General features: G+C 37.4%; 1 protein-coding gene across 1 annotated transcript in view; it reads left to right on the top strand.

Annotated features, from left to right (window-relative positions):
* The window catches only part of cdk8 (cyclin-dependent kinase 8), a 1,217,851-nt gene that overhangs the window by 134,177 nt on the left and 1,064,204 nt on the right, over nucleotides 1-19,470 (top strand). The window contains exons 5-6 of the mRNA XM_051926591.1: nucleotides 448-505; nucleotides 15,116-15,247. Coding sequence (XP_051782551.1) covers nucleotides 448-505; nucleotides 15,116-15,247 — 190 coding nt within the window. The remainder of the gene's footprint in view (nucleotides 1-447; nucleotides 506-15,115; nucleotides 15,248-19,470) is intronic.

The following is a 19,470-nucleotide window of genomic DNA, read 5'->3' as shown; positions in this document are numbered from 1 at the left end:
AACAAAATTCTGAGATCAGCCGAGGAGATTTTTATGTTGCTTTCTCTAGCACTGCTATTTCTTTGTTTTCTTCTGGTAATTTGGAGACCAGTGCAGTACTGAGTTCAGTTTTGAAGAGCATACTTTTGAAAATTCTACATACTTTTTATTTAAAAAAAATTAAGCTTATGCATTCAGTGTGGTCATATACTTCAGCTGAAAAAAATTATTACATATTTCAGTTCTGTTTTTTAGGTTGCTTTTGCTTATTTGTCTTTTTCTGCCATTTGGATGTTTGATTTACTCCTACTATATAGAATGCTAAAACAAATAATACTTTTAGTAGCCAAGTAATCAAATGTAGATGAGTGATGTTTAAATAGTAAATTGTTAATCAGCAATATGTATGTTAGACTGTATTTCTGCATAAACATAATAATTACCTTAAACCATGGTTTGTTTTCACAGAAACCAGCTAATATTTTAGTAATGGGTGAAGGTCCTGAACGAGGAAGAGTTAAAATAGGTAAGTTTTCTATTAATGATTTAATGTTTTTAGTTGTACTAAAGAATATGCTTAAAGATCCATAAACAACTGATTTTTTTAAACCAATATTCACATTTGGACTTGTGGGTTTATTTCTTCTGTTCGCTTGCCAAAACATTTATATAATAAAGATATTAAGATCTGTATTTGTATCTTTTGTACAAGTAGTAATTAAGAAGCTATAGGAAAACAGGCATGATTAGTGAGAACGAGTTTTTATTGTAACTTGGTACAGTACCAGTATAAGCTGAATAGTTTGTAAAGAGATAACGATTCTCAGTTGAATGATGCCATATAATTTTTAAACTTGACAAAATTAAGTATTCTTTTTATAAATAGATTGTACTGCACTAATATATATGGTTTGTTTTTAGTTCATTTTTTGTGAACATGTTAAGTAAGGACCTGGAGCTAAAATCCGAAAGTGAAGTTTAAGAATGTTCCTTAGTGTACCTGTTCCTCTCATTTTTTTTTCTTTTCTGGTGTCATTGCAACTAGACACTTTTTTTTTTTTATTTTTTGAGAGGGAAAAATCACACTTGCTTTTATAATAATAGAGATGACTAAACTTCAGGTAGGAGTAGGCCTGGCAAAATGTGCATCATTATGTTTACACAAACACACAAGCAGGTATCCAGGTACTTTAATATTTTTTTTTTTTGTTTTTTTTTGCTTTTTTTAATGAACAAAATACAGTTAATTCAAAAATATAGCAAAAACATTTTTCCAGAAAGAATTCATCATACTGAACACTCAATCCCCACTAATTTCAGAGTGCTATATGATAAGAGGATCACATCTAAAGCATTTTTTCTTATATAGCCGTCATCTTCTCATTTAACTGTGGTGCTGTTCAGAATCAGCTTTCAACTTTAAATATAGATCAAACTAATTTGGAGTAGGACTGTCGAATCAGATTAGATTAGATGAGGAAATTCAGAGGCATACAACAGTAGAAACACAAAAAATAAGGATTAAAACTCACAGGACAAATAATAAAGCCCATCAATTGATAAATAAAAGTGTATATTATGTAGATATTTCAAAATGAACATATGTATAGAGTATGATCATTTCAGTAATGTTATAAACCTTTAAAGAAATAGTGTGTCACTTGAAGACAGACAAAGTTTGAAGCATAATAGTTCAAGGGATTCAAATACATTGCCAATATTTGAAAATTTTAAATGCCATGGTGATAAGCAACTTTCATGTTTACTGTGTAGATTAAAGAAAACTGGAGAAGTGATTATCATGTATGAAGGCAGCAGAAAAGAGTTTCTCTCCCTTTAAAACATGTCTATATCTTTAATAAGTGGTGAACAACTAGATTGCTGGTAAATTGACAGACCAAAAATGATACAGAGAGAAAGCAATAATAATAGCTTTCCATGGTTAATCAAGTAGGTGTAGTTTCTTGAACGTTTGCCTCTTTTCCAGTATTACAATGTATAAAATTTGCAACCCAGCAACAGAACTGAAGCTAGATTGTGATCACCATTTTATGTATGGCTTTTTAAAATTTCAGCTAAAATAGGCTGCAGCTGAGATTAACTTCTTTAAGAAACATTTGCTAATATATATAGGATTGCTCTGTGAACATTCATTTATTTAATATTACTTTCCACAGCTTAAGTAGGCAGAACCTAACATCTTTTTCAGGGTTTCTATCATAACAGTTAATTATTCCCAAAGAATAATCCATGAGAATTTATTAGGACTAAGTCTTCATTTATGCTTTATGATAAATAGGTATCCATATTCAACTTGTTTTTTTTCTTTATGCAATGATAGTAAGTCCCCCTAGAAAACTGGACTCTGTAGGAGAATATATTACTTTAGATAAGCACAGAAAATTGGATACTAAATATTTGTCTTTAAGAAATTTGGTTTGATCTTGCAATATGATAGAAGGTAGCACTATATCTGTTGTTTTAGTAAAACATTTGCCAGGATCTTAATGTTTTTATTTGATTGGTCTATAGGATATGGATTCAGAAGTCTACAGAAGTCTTTGTCTATGTAAAGACAGTAATTGATGCTTGCCCTATTGTTTTTAGTAGAATGTTTTCTTTTCCTTCAGAAAAATATTACTAGCGGTCATAGTTGGAATCTGTTCATTAAATTTCAATGGATACTTTTCTGACCCTGCAGACTTCTTGCCTTGCAGTGAGTTAATAGCATATTGAATTTCAGAGAACTGCAAAGGTTTATAGAGTATCAAGCTGTGTTATGTGTATTTTACCAAAGAAGTCCTTGCATGAACTTCACTGTCTTTACACTGCTAAGGTATTAATTCCTTAAATTTATTAATTTTTGTGCTCCCAGATTTTTTTTTCCATTACATTGTTAATCTCTGTGATTGTGTTCCAGACATTTGTTGTGCTTAAATTTTATTGGCCTTTTACCATGTTCATAATAATGATGCCATGACATTGATGAGCTGCTCTGTTTTTGTTATAGGCTTAAGATTAAATTCCAGTTGTACTGACAACCTTTTTTTTTTTTTTTTTTTGAGTTCATCATTTACTGATGCTCCTTATGCATAATCAGTTAAAGAAATCTCAGTAATCAGCTCTGATGCCCTTCTAATCTGCTGTTTATTTTTAGGCGACACATTCAAAATAATTTGTCCTCTAAACTGTCAGTGTTTTCTAGGGTATTCCTGCGGAAATCTCTGAGGATACATTGGTGGCTAAGAAAATATCAGTTTGATAGGAGATAATTTTTTTTTTTAAGTCTCATAAACTAGAATTAATGTATTAATTCTTCAGTTGTAAGTTACAATCGTGCGGCATAATGGCTTGACATCCAAAATAAAAAGAGCATGGTCAGAGAATTATATCATGATTGTAAATAAACTGTTAAATTACCTCAGAAGGTAATCTGGACAATCTAAGTGTGGTTGAACATAATCACATTGCGAGGGTTAGTTAAGGGTGTGGTGAATCCATTTTTCATAAACAAACATGAGAAAGGTGTCTGAATGTTGGGTGCCCGACGGAATGTTGACTTCCGAAATGAAACATCAGTACATCAAGTGTCCTTTGATCAATCTAATGTAGAAGTATTTTGACAATAAGAAAGTTTAAAATCATGTCATAACTGGGAATAAAACTTGAACACATTACTTTAAAACAGAGACCAAGTAATAACTGAAATAATGGAAATTTCAGTATTTGCTATAGCTAATTATCCAACTTCACAAAAATGTACTTTCTCAATTTGCATATACTATGAAGATTGTGCTGCAAAACTGTGGATTTGAAGAGATGCTATACTAGCTATTCTCTAGACTGGGCTTGTTTGACCACTACCTGTTCCTGAATCTCGCTACTTCAGTTGCACTATGATGTCAAGTCAGTTTTGTGAGTGTGGTTGCACTAACTAGACAAGCTGTTTTTGACCATTTGGCAAGAAGGGTTTTGTGAATGTTATCACTAGTATATTAATGTTGTTGTATGTGTTTTCTCTTAATTAATTGCCCCTCACAGATAATATGAAATTATGTTAATGTAATATTTACAGACTAACATACCACTAACATTTTAATTTGTGCTAGGGATTGGTTAGATTTGAAAAAAGAATGATGATTAGTAGGTGCAGGGATTATAAATATATAACATATATACATACACACACACACACCCACATATATATATATATATATATATATATATATATATATATATATATATATACACACACATACATACATATATATTTAGTTGTCTGCCTAAATTGAAACTGCAGACGTGTGAGAGCATCGAACTCGACCTCAAGGAGCAGGTTTTCATCCCATGGTGGGTCAGTGCTTGTTGATGTATATTGCCGAGACATCACGGATGTTTCCCCGTTATCAGCAGAGGCCGAACTCCATCTCTCAGCCGGCTGTATACACCGCGTGGAGGAAGTTGAGGGCGCTGATTCTGCGTCTGTGACTAGACCTAGAAATCTTGGGGGAGTAGCGACTGTATTACCGCTATTAATGTCTGCCCAGTCTCTGCCTAATACCACACGGAAGGGGGAATTGTTCATCACCACCACTGTCAACTTTTTTAATACGCCATCCAGGCATATGTAGCAGTTTGCGGATCTATAGTACCGGATATCCCTGTGAATGCAGGTTATATGGGTCTTAATCTTGAGCCACTGTCGCAGTAACACTAGATAGCGAGCAACCATGGAAATGTTACTTTGGAGTCAAATAAGGATATGACCTTAATTCCATTAACACTAGAATTACCAGAGCCTACGAAAAAACTCGTAGATCCGGCCCACCTTAAATCGCTTCTTAAAACCGTTCTCACCTCTCCGCCAGCGTCTTTTGTCATCTAAATGTACTGATAAAGACATGCAGCCAGCTATTCCATCCCCCCCACCGACATAGAACGTAAACGAGCTTTTCCCAGCTCATGCCTTGATTGTTTATCTGGGAGTGAGTGAAGTTTTAGAATGGAAATAATAAATCGCTATTTGGAACACACGCATTTCATGTGTGTTGCATTTCTGCAGTAATCTGTGTAAACACATTGTTAAAACAGAAATGTTTTTTATATTCTAGTAACAAATGACAAAATGTAGGCATAAACTATATAATGTATGAAGTCTGAAGTCCAAATATCAAAGAAACACTTTCACAAAAGGTACAAAAAAAAGCCACCGCCAAAAAAAGCCGCCTTAGTTTGTGACATTGACACGCATTAGCTATCACTGCTTCCGTGGCGCAACAGTATCAATCGCTGACTGGGAATCAGAAGGTCATGAGTTCGATCCTGCATAACTCCCTTTTGAGAAGTGTTCTTATTTTCACTATTTTTAGAATAAAAAGATACATTTGATTTCAGTCTGTAACAGCCGGTGTAATTTATGATATTTGTAAAGGTTAGCTTTATTTTTTTTTTAAATTCACTTTTCATTGTCTCAGTCGCGTTCAGGATCCTTTCCTACCCCATCTGACACTGCTGTTTTCACATAAAGACTCGCTATAGTTCTGCAGTGTATCACGATACATACGACCGCGTGTTTTTTTCCCCCAATATTGCCAGTCCCCACGTGTTGCTGTATGCTGTTTCTTTTGTACTCCAGGACATGCAGAGGAAAGCATAGTAAAGAGCAGTAACTTCAGCACTATATGCAATCATCAGACACTCCCCATCTGATACTGCTGTTTTCACATAAAGACGCGCTAAAGCTCTGCAGTGTACTTGTGGCTGCATTGTCGTACCAATGCTTGCGAACTGAAGTGTCTGCATGCACTTTTTGTGGCATTACACGTGTATTTTTTTGAGTATGCCCATGTAGCTCAAACACAGGAACATATGTTGATGTAAAAGTATAACAAAACAAGTGCACATTTATTCAAGACTATAACCAAAGAAAACAGAAAGCAAGTTACAGTAGGCGGTTGATATGACAGCTTGCGTGGTGGAATGCTAAGAACTGCTGATTTCCATTCCGTGCTATGTAACTGTTAACATTTGAATCTGATGATTGCATATAGCGCTGTCTTATCAGTGTGCGCAAGAACATGCAGGTGGCCAGTTGCTGAGTGCTACAACGCACATTTTAAAAAAAGAAAGAGACAAATATATGTGACGTTTTGAAGAAATCATTTTATGACGCGAATAGTACCAATCAGAAAACATCGTCGAAGTAATGCAATATTATTTGAAAACGAACAGCGTCAGATCGGATGTGAAGTTATACTGTCGCTGTTTGAGTCAGATCAGAAGCTGAATAAGCTGAAAAAGCTTCTGTTCTGACTCTAAGTAAAAAAGCATGAATTAATCAACAGAAATAACCGCGATTGACATTTTAAAGTTAACGAGCGCGTGAGCTTATTCAGTTCTGCTGGATCGACGCATATGTTGATCTTTTTTTCTTTCAGTAATAGCGCCAACATAAATCCACACCCGATCTGATGCTGTTCGTTTTCAAATAATATTGCATTAGTGCGATGATGTTTTCACATATATTGTCTCTTTCTTTCAGGTGTGTAATAGGAACCACAGCATAGAGAGAAGCGTGTACATTGTAACAGGTACACACATTGTAAATGTAGGAAAGACTATCCTTGCGTGTGTGTGAACAGTTAACATTTGAATCTGATTTTTGCATATAACGCTGAACTTACTGCTCTGTACTATTCTATCCTCTGCATGTCCTGGAGTATACAAAAGAAACAGCATACAGCAACATGTGGGGACTGGCGAGATCGGGAAAAAAAAAATACGCATTCACTGATTACAAAACGCAAGATGTTATGCGAATGAATATGAATAATATGAATAATGTTGCATCCGTGCCACAAAGTTTTCCGAAATGTACTATACAGGTCATAAAACGAATAATTCCAAATATCATATATACCTACGTCTGTGTTTTTTTGTTGTTTTGACATCATTCACCATAAGGTGCACTCTAATTCAGCATGAGCAGGAACACTCAATAAAACCATCCATCCATCCATTGTCTCCCGCTTATCCGAGGTCGGGGTCGCGGGGGCAGCAGCTTGAGCAGAGATGCCCAGACTTCCCTCTCCCCGGCTACTTCTTCTAGCTCTTCCGGTAGAATCCCAAGGCGTTCCCAGGCCAGTCGAGAGACATAGTCCCTCCAGCGTGTCCTGGGTCTTCCCCGGGGCCTCCTCCCGGTTAGACGTGCCCGGAACACCTCACCAGGGAGGCGTCCAGGAGGCATCCTGATCAGATGCCCGAGCCACCTCATCTGACTCCTCTCGATGCGGAGGAGCAGCGGCTCTACTCTGAGCCCCTCCCCGGATGACTGAGCTTCTCACCCTATCTTTAAGGGAAAGCCCAGACACCCTGCGGAGGAAACTCATTTCAGCCGCTTGTATTCGCGATCTCGTTCTTTTCGGTCACTACCCATAGCTCATGACCATAGGTGAGGGTAGGAACATAGATCGACTGGTAAACTGAGAGCTTCGCCTTGCAGCTCAGCTCCTTTTTCACCACGACAGACCGATGCAGCGCCCGCATTACTGCGGATGCCGCACCAATCCGCCTGTCGATCTCACGCTCCATTCTTCCCTCACTCGTGAACAAGACCCCGAGATACTTGAACTCCTCCACTTGGGGCAGGATCTCGCTACCAACCCTGAGAGGGCACTCCACCCTTTTCCGAATAAAAAAATCAAGTGACGGTGAGATACGAAGAAGGCAGATTCGCCAGCATTTGTGTGTCAGCTTTTATCCCTCCAGATGAGAGAATGTCCAACCGGGGACTCTCAATTACAAGTCAGCAAATCTTACCGCTACGCCACGGAAGCTATTGTATCAGTCTTGAACCTTTTGTGAAAGTGTTTTTACTTGATCTTTGGACTTCAGGCTTCATACATTATATAGTTTATGCCTACATTTTGTCATTTACTACTAAAATATGAAAAACGTTTCTGTTTTAAAAATGTGTTTACACAGATTACTGTAGAAACGAACACACATGAAATGCGTATGTTCCAAATAACGATCTATTATTTCCACTCAAAAACTCCAGCAGTTCAGTCACTCCCAGATAATCAAACAAGGCATGAGCTGGGAAAACTTAGTGAACATTCTGCAACGGTGGGGGGATGGAATAGCCGGCTGCTTGCTGCTGTCTTAATCAGCACATTTAGAAGACAAAAGACGCTGGCAGAGAGGTGAGAATGGTTTTAAGGTAGGCCGGATCTACGAGTTTTTTCGTAAACTCTGGTAATTCTAGTGTTAAACAATTGTAAAGTTTACTGACAGCAAATTAACACAACAGTGTTCTAAATTGAAAAATGAAATACAAGCAGGGATCTAAATACTAATTTTAATCAGCAGATGCTGCTATTTAGGTCGTCATTCCATATAGAGGACATAAGCAGTTTGTCAAACTTTCATGAGTTGGCAGAATACATTATAGTAAGAAATCAAATGATTGTTTCAAGCTTGCTCGATTTTTGTACTGCCTGTATTTTGTTTTTGACAGTTCTTGTAAGAGTAGCAACAGCTGAAAGATCTTTCAGCAAGCTGAAACTGATTTAAAAAAAATATTAAAAAAACAAAACAAAACTGGGAGATCAACTACAGTACTACAGTATGTTACAAATGAGACCATCAAAATTGTCAGTTCTCAGACAGTCCAAAGAATAAACGTAAGAAGTCTTATCAAGGAATTCGTAAAAAGACAAAAAATCTAGAAAGAAAAAAAAATGTATCAATGTAATTATAATTTTCCTCATTAATAAAACCCCTGTGTGCGTCCAGTGTCCGTGTGTGTGTGTCTTCTGATGAAGTGCGCATGCGCGGGGCACGGTGCGGCGCTTTCAAAGCAGATGCTTCAAAGGCCGCCTGACGCGTCACACAAGACAGAGAGGGTGGGACCTATAAAATATCGCGCTGCCGATGCAATCGGATTTCGGTAAATGAGGTAAGACATAAAACACGAAAAATCCAATCGGGTACTGAAACGCGGAATACCAGCTTCCCGAATCCCCATTGTTGTGCAAGTATTCACTCTGAGGATGTCAGATTTGCGATTAAGAAGGTTGGCCCAGTAAAGTGTAAAGTGTCAGTTGTTGAAGGGGTTTTCCTAAGTATACGAATTTTCATGATATTACAATACGATGACTTTTATTTTCACACACATTACATCAGTTGCTGGGGAGAATCTGCTGATTGCCCACTGTTGTGACAGAAAATTAAACGCATATTACGAACAGCAAAGCCAGTATTACTGTCGGAGAAAATTACAGGCATTTTACGGAAAAAATTTAATGAGGTAAAAGGTCCCTTGCCATTTAATATAGACTGTTCCTACTAATATTTATGGACTGCTGTTCTAGCGCCCGTTATTGTAACGGGCTTAATGTCTAGTAAGAATATAATTAACAAGGATTTTCTTGTTTGTCTGATATTACTGCAGCGATTTTATAAATTTTAAACTATTCTTTCAAAATCTCTATTCTAAATCTGCTGACGTGCCCACTCAATTGAAAACCCATGCAGCAGTAGTTTTAAATTACTTTGCATTACCGTAGATACTCGCATATAAGTCGAAAAATTTATGCCTTAAAATTCATTCAAAAAAACAAGGTCGACTTATCCGCGGGGCAACACAATTGTCCATAGAATTTGGGTAATGACATACACGCAACGCTTCACGGTGTTAAGTCACTGGTCATCTGCCGTTTCCCATGGTCTTTGAAATAATTATAAGCCAGTAATACTATTACTAATTAGCTAGTTTTTTTCTAATTTCATTAAATAATTCTTTAAACTGTGAAATACTTGAATTTGAGCATTAGCTTTTGCAGGTTTTGGATAACTAACATACCGTTAGCTGCCACGTGCAACCAGATTTGGAATCAAAAGAACCAAGGCAACGCACACTATTTCAAAAAATTTCTCTGCCTACCTGTTTGTCTCATCTGACAGTAGCTGAAAAGCAGCATCAGGAGAGAGCAGCCTGAAGTAGTCCAGCAGCGGGTGATCTGTTGTGTCCAACAGCCACGCTGTCTTGTGAAGTCCGGTAGCCAGTTCGGCTCCCACGGATCAATGTCTGGGTGTTCCTCCCACGCGAACCTTGCCGTAGGTGCATCGGCTGTGCGAATGCGTTCAGCTGGCAGCCGATCAGCTGGCGTGGCATCGGCTGGTGTCCGATCAGCTGATGCCAGCTTCTCACTCTCTTTCTTGATTCCTGATCACTGTCAATAAAATCCGATTCTGAAAAATTAAGAGTCCGACTCAGCGATAATGTGCAAAACATCGTCTGCCGAGTGTTTTCTTTTCTGCACTCGCTTTGCTCCCTTGTGACATATCGACACCATCTTGCCTTTGTGTACATTTGTTTACATTTCGCAACTTACGCACACGCAAGGATTACTTGCCGAGTCAACAAGTCTAGCATTTCTCTAAGCACAGAGGGAATGCCTGTGACGTGACAGTGAGTTTTGTCGCCATTAACAGCTGATTGTCGCCCTCTATCTCTGATAGTTGTCAAGTTTTACCCTCGACTTATACGTGGGTCATAATAAATTTCGTAATTTTCAGCTTAAACAATACACTCGACTTATCTGCGAGATCGACTAATACGCGAGTATCTACGGTAAGTGTCCATTAAATAAATAAATTACCTTCAAATATTTTACTCAGTATTTTAATTTTAAGTGACCTATTTATGTTCTTCAAATACTTTATTTACAGTGTCACCCTCTTACACAAAAATTAAATATTTTCTGTACAAAAACTTACTTCAAAGAAACTATTCAATTATTAAACATTTTTCTTGAAGTCTTTATATTTTTTCCTTAATATTATATGGGTATACTAATATACAGATATACTAATCTACTAACAGGTAGAGATAGGTGGATCAAGGTCACAAGGCACAAGATAAAGGGTGCACACCGTCTGGGGGCATTAATCCCAGAACTGGAAGTTTTTAACCGTTTTCAGGTCCTTATGGAGCTGAACTGTGTCTCTGAAGATTCTCAAAACCAGTTTCCAGAAAGAGAGAGGTGTATTGATAGTTAGGAATTAAAGTGCAGGTTTCTTCCAGAGGCAGAAAGTCTTGCATGGTATGTTGCCTTATGAGTGCACAGGTAGGGGATATCCTTGGAATGGTTGATAAGCTCTTGGCGAGAGTGAGGGTGGATCCAATTTTCATTGTCTATGTTAGAACAAATGACATACAAAAGGTACTCTGTCCTAAAGAATTAGGTGGCAGGCTGAGGAGCAGATCTAATAAGATTTGTCTTCATTAAGTAAGACTGAGCAGACTACAAGGCTTAACGTGAGGCTCAAATCTTTGTGTAGGGTAGAAGGGTATAGATTTATGGGGCATCGGAACTCTTTTTGGAATTGATGAGACCTATTCTGCCACAGCGAATTGCATATGAATCAGAGGAACACTAATGTGTTGGGGAGACATATGAGTAGGTTAGTTGAAGATTATTTACACCAGGGACTGTGGTCATGAAGGTTAGGACAGGTCAGGTTGAGGACTGTTCAGGAAGGAACAAGGAATACCATAAAAAATAAGTGTACAGCAACATAAATTCTAAATAAAAGAGTTCAAGTGTAAAAATAAAATGAATAACACATTAAAAATGGTTTGCCTTAATTCTGGAAGTATAAAAAAATTAAACAAGTGAGTTGCAGTTGTATGTAGCGGAGCATAATTATGGTATTATAGCAGTAACAGAAACTTGGATAGATAAAAAAGATGGGGATGAGTATAAAACAGAGGTTTACACATTTTAGGAAGGATAAACAGAACAGAAAAGGAGGTGGGACTGCTCTTTATGTCAAACAGAACTTAAATGCAAGTCTTCTTCAATTAGACGATGAGCCCCATCTTAGTGAGGGCACCTGGCTTCATCTGAAAACCATTGGGTAAGTTCAGTGCACATCTTTATAGTAATATTTAAAAGACAAGTTTCCAGATCATATTATAATCACGGTGGCTTTTAAATACCCAAATATTAACGGGATTAAACTTACAAATAATGGAGCACAAGAGTTTGTATACATCATCAGTGACTGTTTTTTAATACAGTTAAAGCACCAATGTGAGGAGAAGCCTGTCTAGATTTAGTATTTTGTAATTCAGGATAGAATTAAGGGTGTAGAGATGATTAAACCACTAGGGTTGAGTGACCATAATATAATAGTTTTCAGTATTTTATAAGGGTGCTCTATCCATCAGAGAGTGCTAGCTCCCTTGGAATGACTTCTTTTGTGATTGCGGCATGTTACATAACCCGAATCTATATAGATATGATATAAAAAGGCGATACCCCTCCCTTAGTGATACGGTGGTAAGAAATCACATAGGAGAAATAAGCTTTGTTTAATGACGTCTTACTCTACATAACAGATAAAGGAAGCCAATGGCAAGAGTTCTGGAGTGGGGGCCCGATGTGTAGATTCTGCCATGTTGCCATTTCAGTGGAAGGATTTTCAGGATTGGATGACATTATCTCCCATCCGTCCATCGGCTTCAAAGGTGTGCTGGGCAATGTTCCAAGGCTTTATACTCTTTCTTCATGTGCAGGCCCCCACTTAGGTGAATCATGCCATTCCAAACAAGGCAAAAGAAGATACAGTTTTCATAGTATGCAACAGTCCTCAGTCTGACTGCTCATTTCCCAGTTGTCTCTATATGTCTTGTCTTATAATTCTTGCCTAGCAGTTCTATATGGTCAACCCTTGTACTAAATCTGGCTCTGTGTCAACTGTGTATGTGAGTAGAAAAGGGTAGATTTGTAAGATATATTTGCACAGAGTACAGTGACGTATTAAACTTATGCTTATTACAGGTGCAGATACAAAGACAGTACTGTACTGATATGTCACCTGCAGTGCTAGAATGTAAAATACCAATGTTACCGCTATATGTACTGTAATTCATGCAAGCGTGTTTTCATTGCCAGAAGCCTTAGAAGGTGCAGGGCGTTTCGATGGCATCTTGGGGCTTTAACCCTTAAACTGCCACATACTTGGGGGTTAATGCATCCCTGGACGCCAAATACTTTTTTGCTGCACTTTAAAGTAATCGTCACAATTCACAAAGAAAATCTGAAATTTTAATGGAATACATTTTTTTTCATGCAAAGAGCATTACAATTACTGCAACACTGATCATTTTACACGCCGACAATGAACTGTAAAAACTATTTAAAAAAACTAGTGGAACAATATGTACAAGGTGCAACTGATGCCATTGATGAAATTCAGCAAATCACCAACTGCGCTTGAACTGGCTGCACACAAGCACACAGAGGTAAATGCTGATGCTGGCAGGCTAGTCTAGTGCAGCGGCTCAATACCAGAGACAGTAAGGCTGCAGGCGCTGGCAGTGATCATGAGCTGGCTGCTCAACGAATGTACAGCACTGACTGATGAGCTCCGGTGTGCTGGTAAATTTCACTGGGAACCGACAATAGCCAGTTGCGGCGTTCAATGAATGTACGTCGCCGAATATACTCGGCTCCTATGTGCTGGCAAATGGCACTTGGAAACGACAATAGCCAGTTGTGGCAGTTTAAGGATTAAGAAGAACAAAACGGAAAACACGAACACTCAGCTGGAAATGCGTCATAGGGCAGCAGTCAACCAGCAGCAAGGAGAAATGAATAACGCTGTAGCGGACCTGTGCCACTAAGATTCACACCGTTGAGAAGACAGTAATTTATTTATTTTTTTGGTGGAGATTCCAGGAACACACCCAGCCTTGACCCGACCCACACGCACTCACAGAGACAAAAACAAAGCAAACCGGTAATCAAATAGCAAATAAAGAATGTAATTAAAACAAATGAAAGCAACGATACCACCCCTGTTCCCCTTACGCCGAATATGCATTAAATACAACAAAGCACCAACAAAACACACACAATAAAGTCCATGAAAAACAGCAGTGGATGAAATGTAATGATGAAAATAGATAGTCCAAAGATCCGCATGTTGAATGGGAATGTAAAGATAGCCCTGCCGGTAGTTCCTGAAATGGTGAAGATGGGTGGACGGGTTCAGGAGTGCTTCTTTCTTCGCAGGATTGCAATGAATCCACTTATAGTCCTCATGTACACAGGCAGACGGCAGACAGATCCTGTGGTAGGTACATTTTGGTACCGAGCCCCTGAACTACTACTTGGAGCAAGGCATTATACCAAAGCTATTGGTAAGTGCTGTGGTCGACTACATTAGCACGATGGGTGACATAGATTGTGTGAATCAAGCATTGACTTTCTATCCCATTATGTGGAGGCAACAAAAGAAATACTGCAAAAAGATATTTCATCATCTGGTGAAACAGTGCATGTGGATTGCATTCGTCTTATACAAATAAAAAGCTGGCGAAACTGTATCTCATGCAAACTTTACATGCCAGCTTGTAGAACAAATCATTGCCACACATCCACCATCCAGCACTACTGCTAAAGAGACACAGTCGACCCAGCACATCGCAGATCAATCCAGAACATCTTGTTGGTAGACATTTTATTGATTATATGCCTCCAACAGAAAAAAAAACAGAATCCAACTTATACCTGTGCAGTTTGCTGTTCAATAACTGATAAATCTGGAAAGAAAATCTGAAAAGAAACACACTATTATTGTCCCGACTGCAATGTCGGATTGTGTTCTTCACGATGCTTTAAGATTTACCACACAAACAACTAATTTTGAGATTATATACTGTTTTGGCATCATTGGTAGTATTATTATTACTGTTATTATTGTTCATTTCATATTATTATTTTTATTCATCTTTACTATTTTTTGTATCATTATTATACATGAAATATTTCATCCTAAAAAAATGCAACACTTTTTACTTGTTTTTTTTGAAATGCCATGCTAAGGAGGTTAAGTGGTAGGCAGTGTGGTGTAGTGGTTAAGGCTTTTGACTTCAAATCCTGAGGTTGTGGATTCAGATCCCACTACTGACACTGTATGACAATGAGCAAGTCACTTGTCCAGCCTGTGCTCCAATTGGAAAACCAAAACAAATGTAACCAGTTGTAATGTAAATGTTGCAAGTTGCTTTGGATAAAAATGTCAGCCTAACTACTGTTCTATTTTTCTTTTCCCCACACAGCTGATATGGGTTTTGCTAGGTTGTTTAATTCACCATTGAAGCCTTTAGCAGATTTAGATCCTGTGGTAGTTACATTTTGGTACCGAGCCCCTGAACTACTACTTGGAGCAAGACATTATACCAAAGCTATTGGTAAGTATAGCATTTAAATGGAAAATCCTAAATACTTAATAATAATAGTAATAAAAAAAATAAAAAAAAAACTAAAATAACCACATGGCACATTGTTTACCTGCACGATACTTTAAACATTTGGGGGTACTTGTTACCAAGATGTTTAAAATGTAGTACTTGAAAGTTGTGGTTGTATCATGGATGTACCCATTATGTGCAGTATGAAAACATGCTCATTGTTCCAAGTGTATATACATAAGCTGTTCATATACATATGCTGTATACTGTACATACACACATATTATGGATGAAAGACATTGAGCCACATCTTGTCAAATTAGTCTTTACCATTAAGTGATTTAGATAGAATAATTGTCTGACTGACTTTTTCTCCAAGTGTCCCATTCTTCCTGTCACATTCCAGAAATGCATTTTCTGCATTAATTGGAAAGTCTAAACTAGTCCTAGTGTGAATAGTGTAGGTGTATGCATGAATGTGCCCTTTGTTGGACTGTCACCCCATCCAAGACTCCCTGTCTTGTGCCCAGTTTTTCTGGGATAGGCTACTTGCAGCCGAGAAGTGCATAAACTAGTTAGAAATGGATTCATGCAAATGTTATAATATTGATTTTGTTTTACAAAAAAGACTTTAAAATACGAAGCAATTATCCTTTTACATGCATATATATTTTTAATTTAGCTGGTGAGGTTTAAGTCATGCATACGTTAATGTATAGAATATAAGAACAAGTTGAGGTTAGAAAGGACCCACCTATTAATGACATCCATATATGTAATCTATCTCTTACATTCTAATGAAAGAATTTGGAAGTTTATCCATGTGTAATGCATTTGACAAATTTTAGACTGGGACCAGTCAGTCAATATGTTTTGTCTTGGTAGAATTCTATATTACTCTAGTTTCCCCTTTTGAATTCTTTATTGTGTAGACTTTATTAGAATGGTTCAATTCCATAGACTTACCACTGTTTATAAGATTTTATACTTTATAACTTCTCTCTATCTTCCCGTCTTCATCTGTAACCCCAGGCAATTACATAGAATAAAAGCAGAGGTTAAGTTACTAGTTTAAATTATGAATGTTATTAATAATACATTAAGTAATCACTGGTCTACAAAAAAATATTTTTGTTTGCTTTTGGGAACTTCAGAGCATCTCTTTATTAAGTTTTTTACGCTGATTTCATATATGAAATCGGAATTAAGCCAGCACGTCAGGTTTTTTGAAATACACATCATTGATGTTTTGACACTTTTGAATATCAATATAATATATCAACACGATATCTGGAGTTTGAACTATCCATCCATCCATCCATCCATCCATTTTCCAACCCGCTGAATCCAACTATGTCCCTCCAAAATTGTTTTAATGTGTTTATTCTGAAAACAAACCAGAAGACGATACCAGAGACACGTTAAAGCATATTTATGTCAATTTACCTCAATATAAAAGTGAGGTCAGCGTGCCCAAAAATGTTGGAGGCACTCGCTTTTGCACTTGCACTGCACATCCGTCTCTTTTTGCAAGAACCAACAGATGTCGCCCATCACGCTCGGAGTGAATTTTTTCCCAATATCAGTTTTCTACCACCTTTATATCTTGATGAAATCTTTCCCCATGCTCATCTCTGACATCGCTTAGATTTGGTGGAAAAAAGTCAAGATGAGAATGTAAAAAATGCGTCATCAGTGACATTCTGGGTCTTGTAAGCTAATATAATTTCAGCATATTCTCCACAAGCTCAGCATTATTCTCTGTTCTATGACTGTCAAGAAAATTATGGACAACCTGCACGAATGAGGGTGCTGATTCAGTTGGCTTCAGTTTCCTTTTGAACTCATTGTCAAGCATCAGTTCACGTATTTCAGGGCCAACAAAAACACCTTCCTTAATTTTGGCTTCACTTTTCTCGACACCAAACTTATTTCTTAAATACTGAAACACATCGCCTTTACTGTCCAGTCACCCTAGTTGTCCAAAACCTGGAACATCATAACTAAAAAAATAGGATGTGCTGGACGAAAATGGTTTTCAGATTTGGAGTCAGCAAGTGAAATTTTTTAAAATACAGGTGAAAGAATCCCAGTAGCAAAATGCTTGTTGACCAGTATAACAAAACCAAAGTACATGTGAATATTGGAAACCATATAACCTGATAAATGCTAGATGTGTAGTTTCAGGTGGCACACAGACTCATAGTTAATTAAATGTCTCTAGTTAAGTCATCATTTCTTGTCATCTTTTACAGGATAGACTGCATGTTTTTCTCAATATGGCTGGCAAGATGTGGTGCTTGTCTGGTTGTTATGGCTGCGTGTGTTGTTCTCTGTCCAAATCCTTACATCAATAGGGCATTGTGGTATAAAATGGTCTCTGATTGAAAATCAATCACAAACAGCCATACTTCAGACAAATGGATGCATACACTGCCTTTTCACACCTGCCCACAAGACCATTTGTTGAGCTGAAACTTGCCAGCTAGGTTGGTTATGGCCATCCTGTGGGAGTTGTGTCATATGGATGTCCTGCACAGAATCTCTTGAGAAACCAGTTTGATGCACTGAACCTGCAATTAAATTAACCTCCTGAGTCAGTCCTAAAGACTCTGGAGTTGGTTAGACATGAAGGCACTGCTGTACTCATTAAAGAAATAAAACTAATTACATTTGCTTTGTATGACTTACAAATGAAGACATACAAAATATTTATCAACTTATATATAAAACTTCATGCCACAGCATCATAGAATCAGTAAATCTATCTTTTCCCTTTGCTCAACTCGATTTATTGGCTTACTATTATCATATTTGCTACTTTTTTCCATGCAAGAGTTTTGATGTTTTAAGCCAATCTACTTATGTTTTACACCAAATTGGGAACCTAAATATACACACCTTAAACATTTGACACTTACTGTAACAGTAGACATTATGTATTAAAAGCACCAAGTTACTGATCTTTCTTTAACAGGTCATGATAATGTTGATTCAGTGATTTTCAGGCATGTGTGGCTCAAAAAAATACATATTGGAAACTTTGATCACTTAAGAAAATATGACTTTACCAAGCAAACTTTTAGTTTCCTATGTATCATGCAAAAGTTAGGTTTTCATTATTTTCTCTCTCTCTGTCCTCTTCTCCTCCCCAGTGTAAAGGCAATATTTTGTAACAACAGCAGAATTTATTTATATAGCACATTTTCATACAAATGGTGTAGCTCAAAGTGCTTTACAAGATGAAGAAAGGAAGGTTTATAAAAAAAAAAATATTAGGCAATACTAAGTAACATATTGTAAAGTAAGGTATGATGGCTGGGAGGACAGGGAAAAAAAATCTCCAGATAGACTGGATAAAAACAAAATCTGCAGGGGTTCCAAGGCCACAAAACCACCCACCCCCACTGGGCATTCTACCTAACATAAATGATCTAAATCAGTCCTCATGGTTTTCAGGCTTCACATAAAAGAATTTGATGATGATGGTCATGTGGACATCTTGGGTACTGCCTTCAAACCATCAGTGTAGGGACTGTAAGGTGCCTTTATCAGGTGGTGGCGTGCAGATTGCCACCATAGAAAAACCGGAAAAACAACAGCAGAGAAAAGTAGGGACTAGAATGGATTGTGGAGCCAAGAAGAAAATAATTTAAAGCATACATAGTTTATCAGGGGTACAACAAAATGTAGCTATAAGAAAGCCATGTTAAAATAATGAGTTCTAAGCAGTGAAGCGTATTTTAGCAGTGGAGCGTATTAGCCTGGCAAATTTCTTTCAGAATTTAGGTGCATAACAGCAGAAGGCAGCCTCACCACTTCTTTTAAGTTTAGCTCTTAGATCTTCAAATGAGGGTCTGCTTATAATTCTAAGGTTACAATTTAGGATGAAATGTGACAGACATTCCAAAATGTAGGATGAAGTGAGATTATTTAAGGCTTTGTATCTTGCCTGAAGAAGGGGCCTGAGTTGCCTCGAAAGCTTGCATATTGTAATCTTTCTAGTTAGCCAATAAAAGGTGTCATTTTGCTTGGCTTTTCTCTACATTCATAATGGCTAACAAGGTACAACACCCTAGTACTAAACCATAAGCAGTATTTTAAAGTCAGTTCTGAATGGCACAGGTAACCAATGTAACGGCATCAAAACTGGAGAGATGTGCTCGGATGTTGTTTTCCTAGTTAATAGTTTCAACCAATTCATGTCTTTCTTGGATAGAAAG

Source organism: Erpetoichthys calabaricus, chromosome 4, assembly GCF_900747795.2.
Source record: "Erpetoichthys calabaricus chromosome 4, fErpCal1.3, whole genome shotgun sequence".
Classification (NCBI taxonomy): Eukaryota; Metazoa; Chordata; class Cladistia; order Polypteriformes; family Polypteridae; genus Erpetoichthys; species Erpetoichthys calabaricus.
The sequence above is the reverse complement of the archived record's forward strand: the minus strand, read 5'-3'. Positions and strand labels throughout refer to the sequence as shown.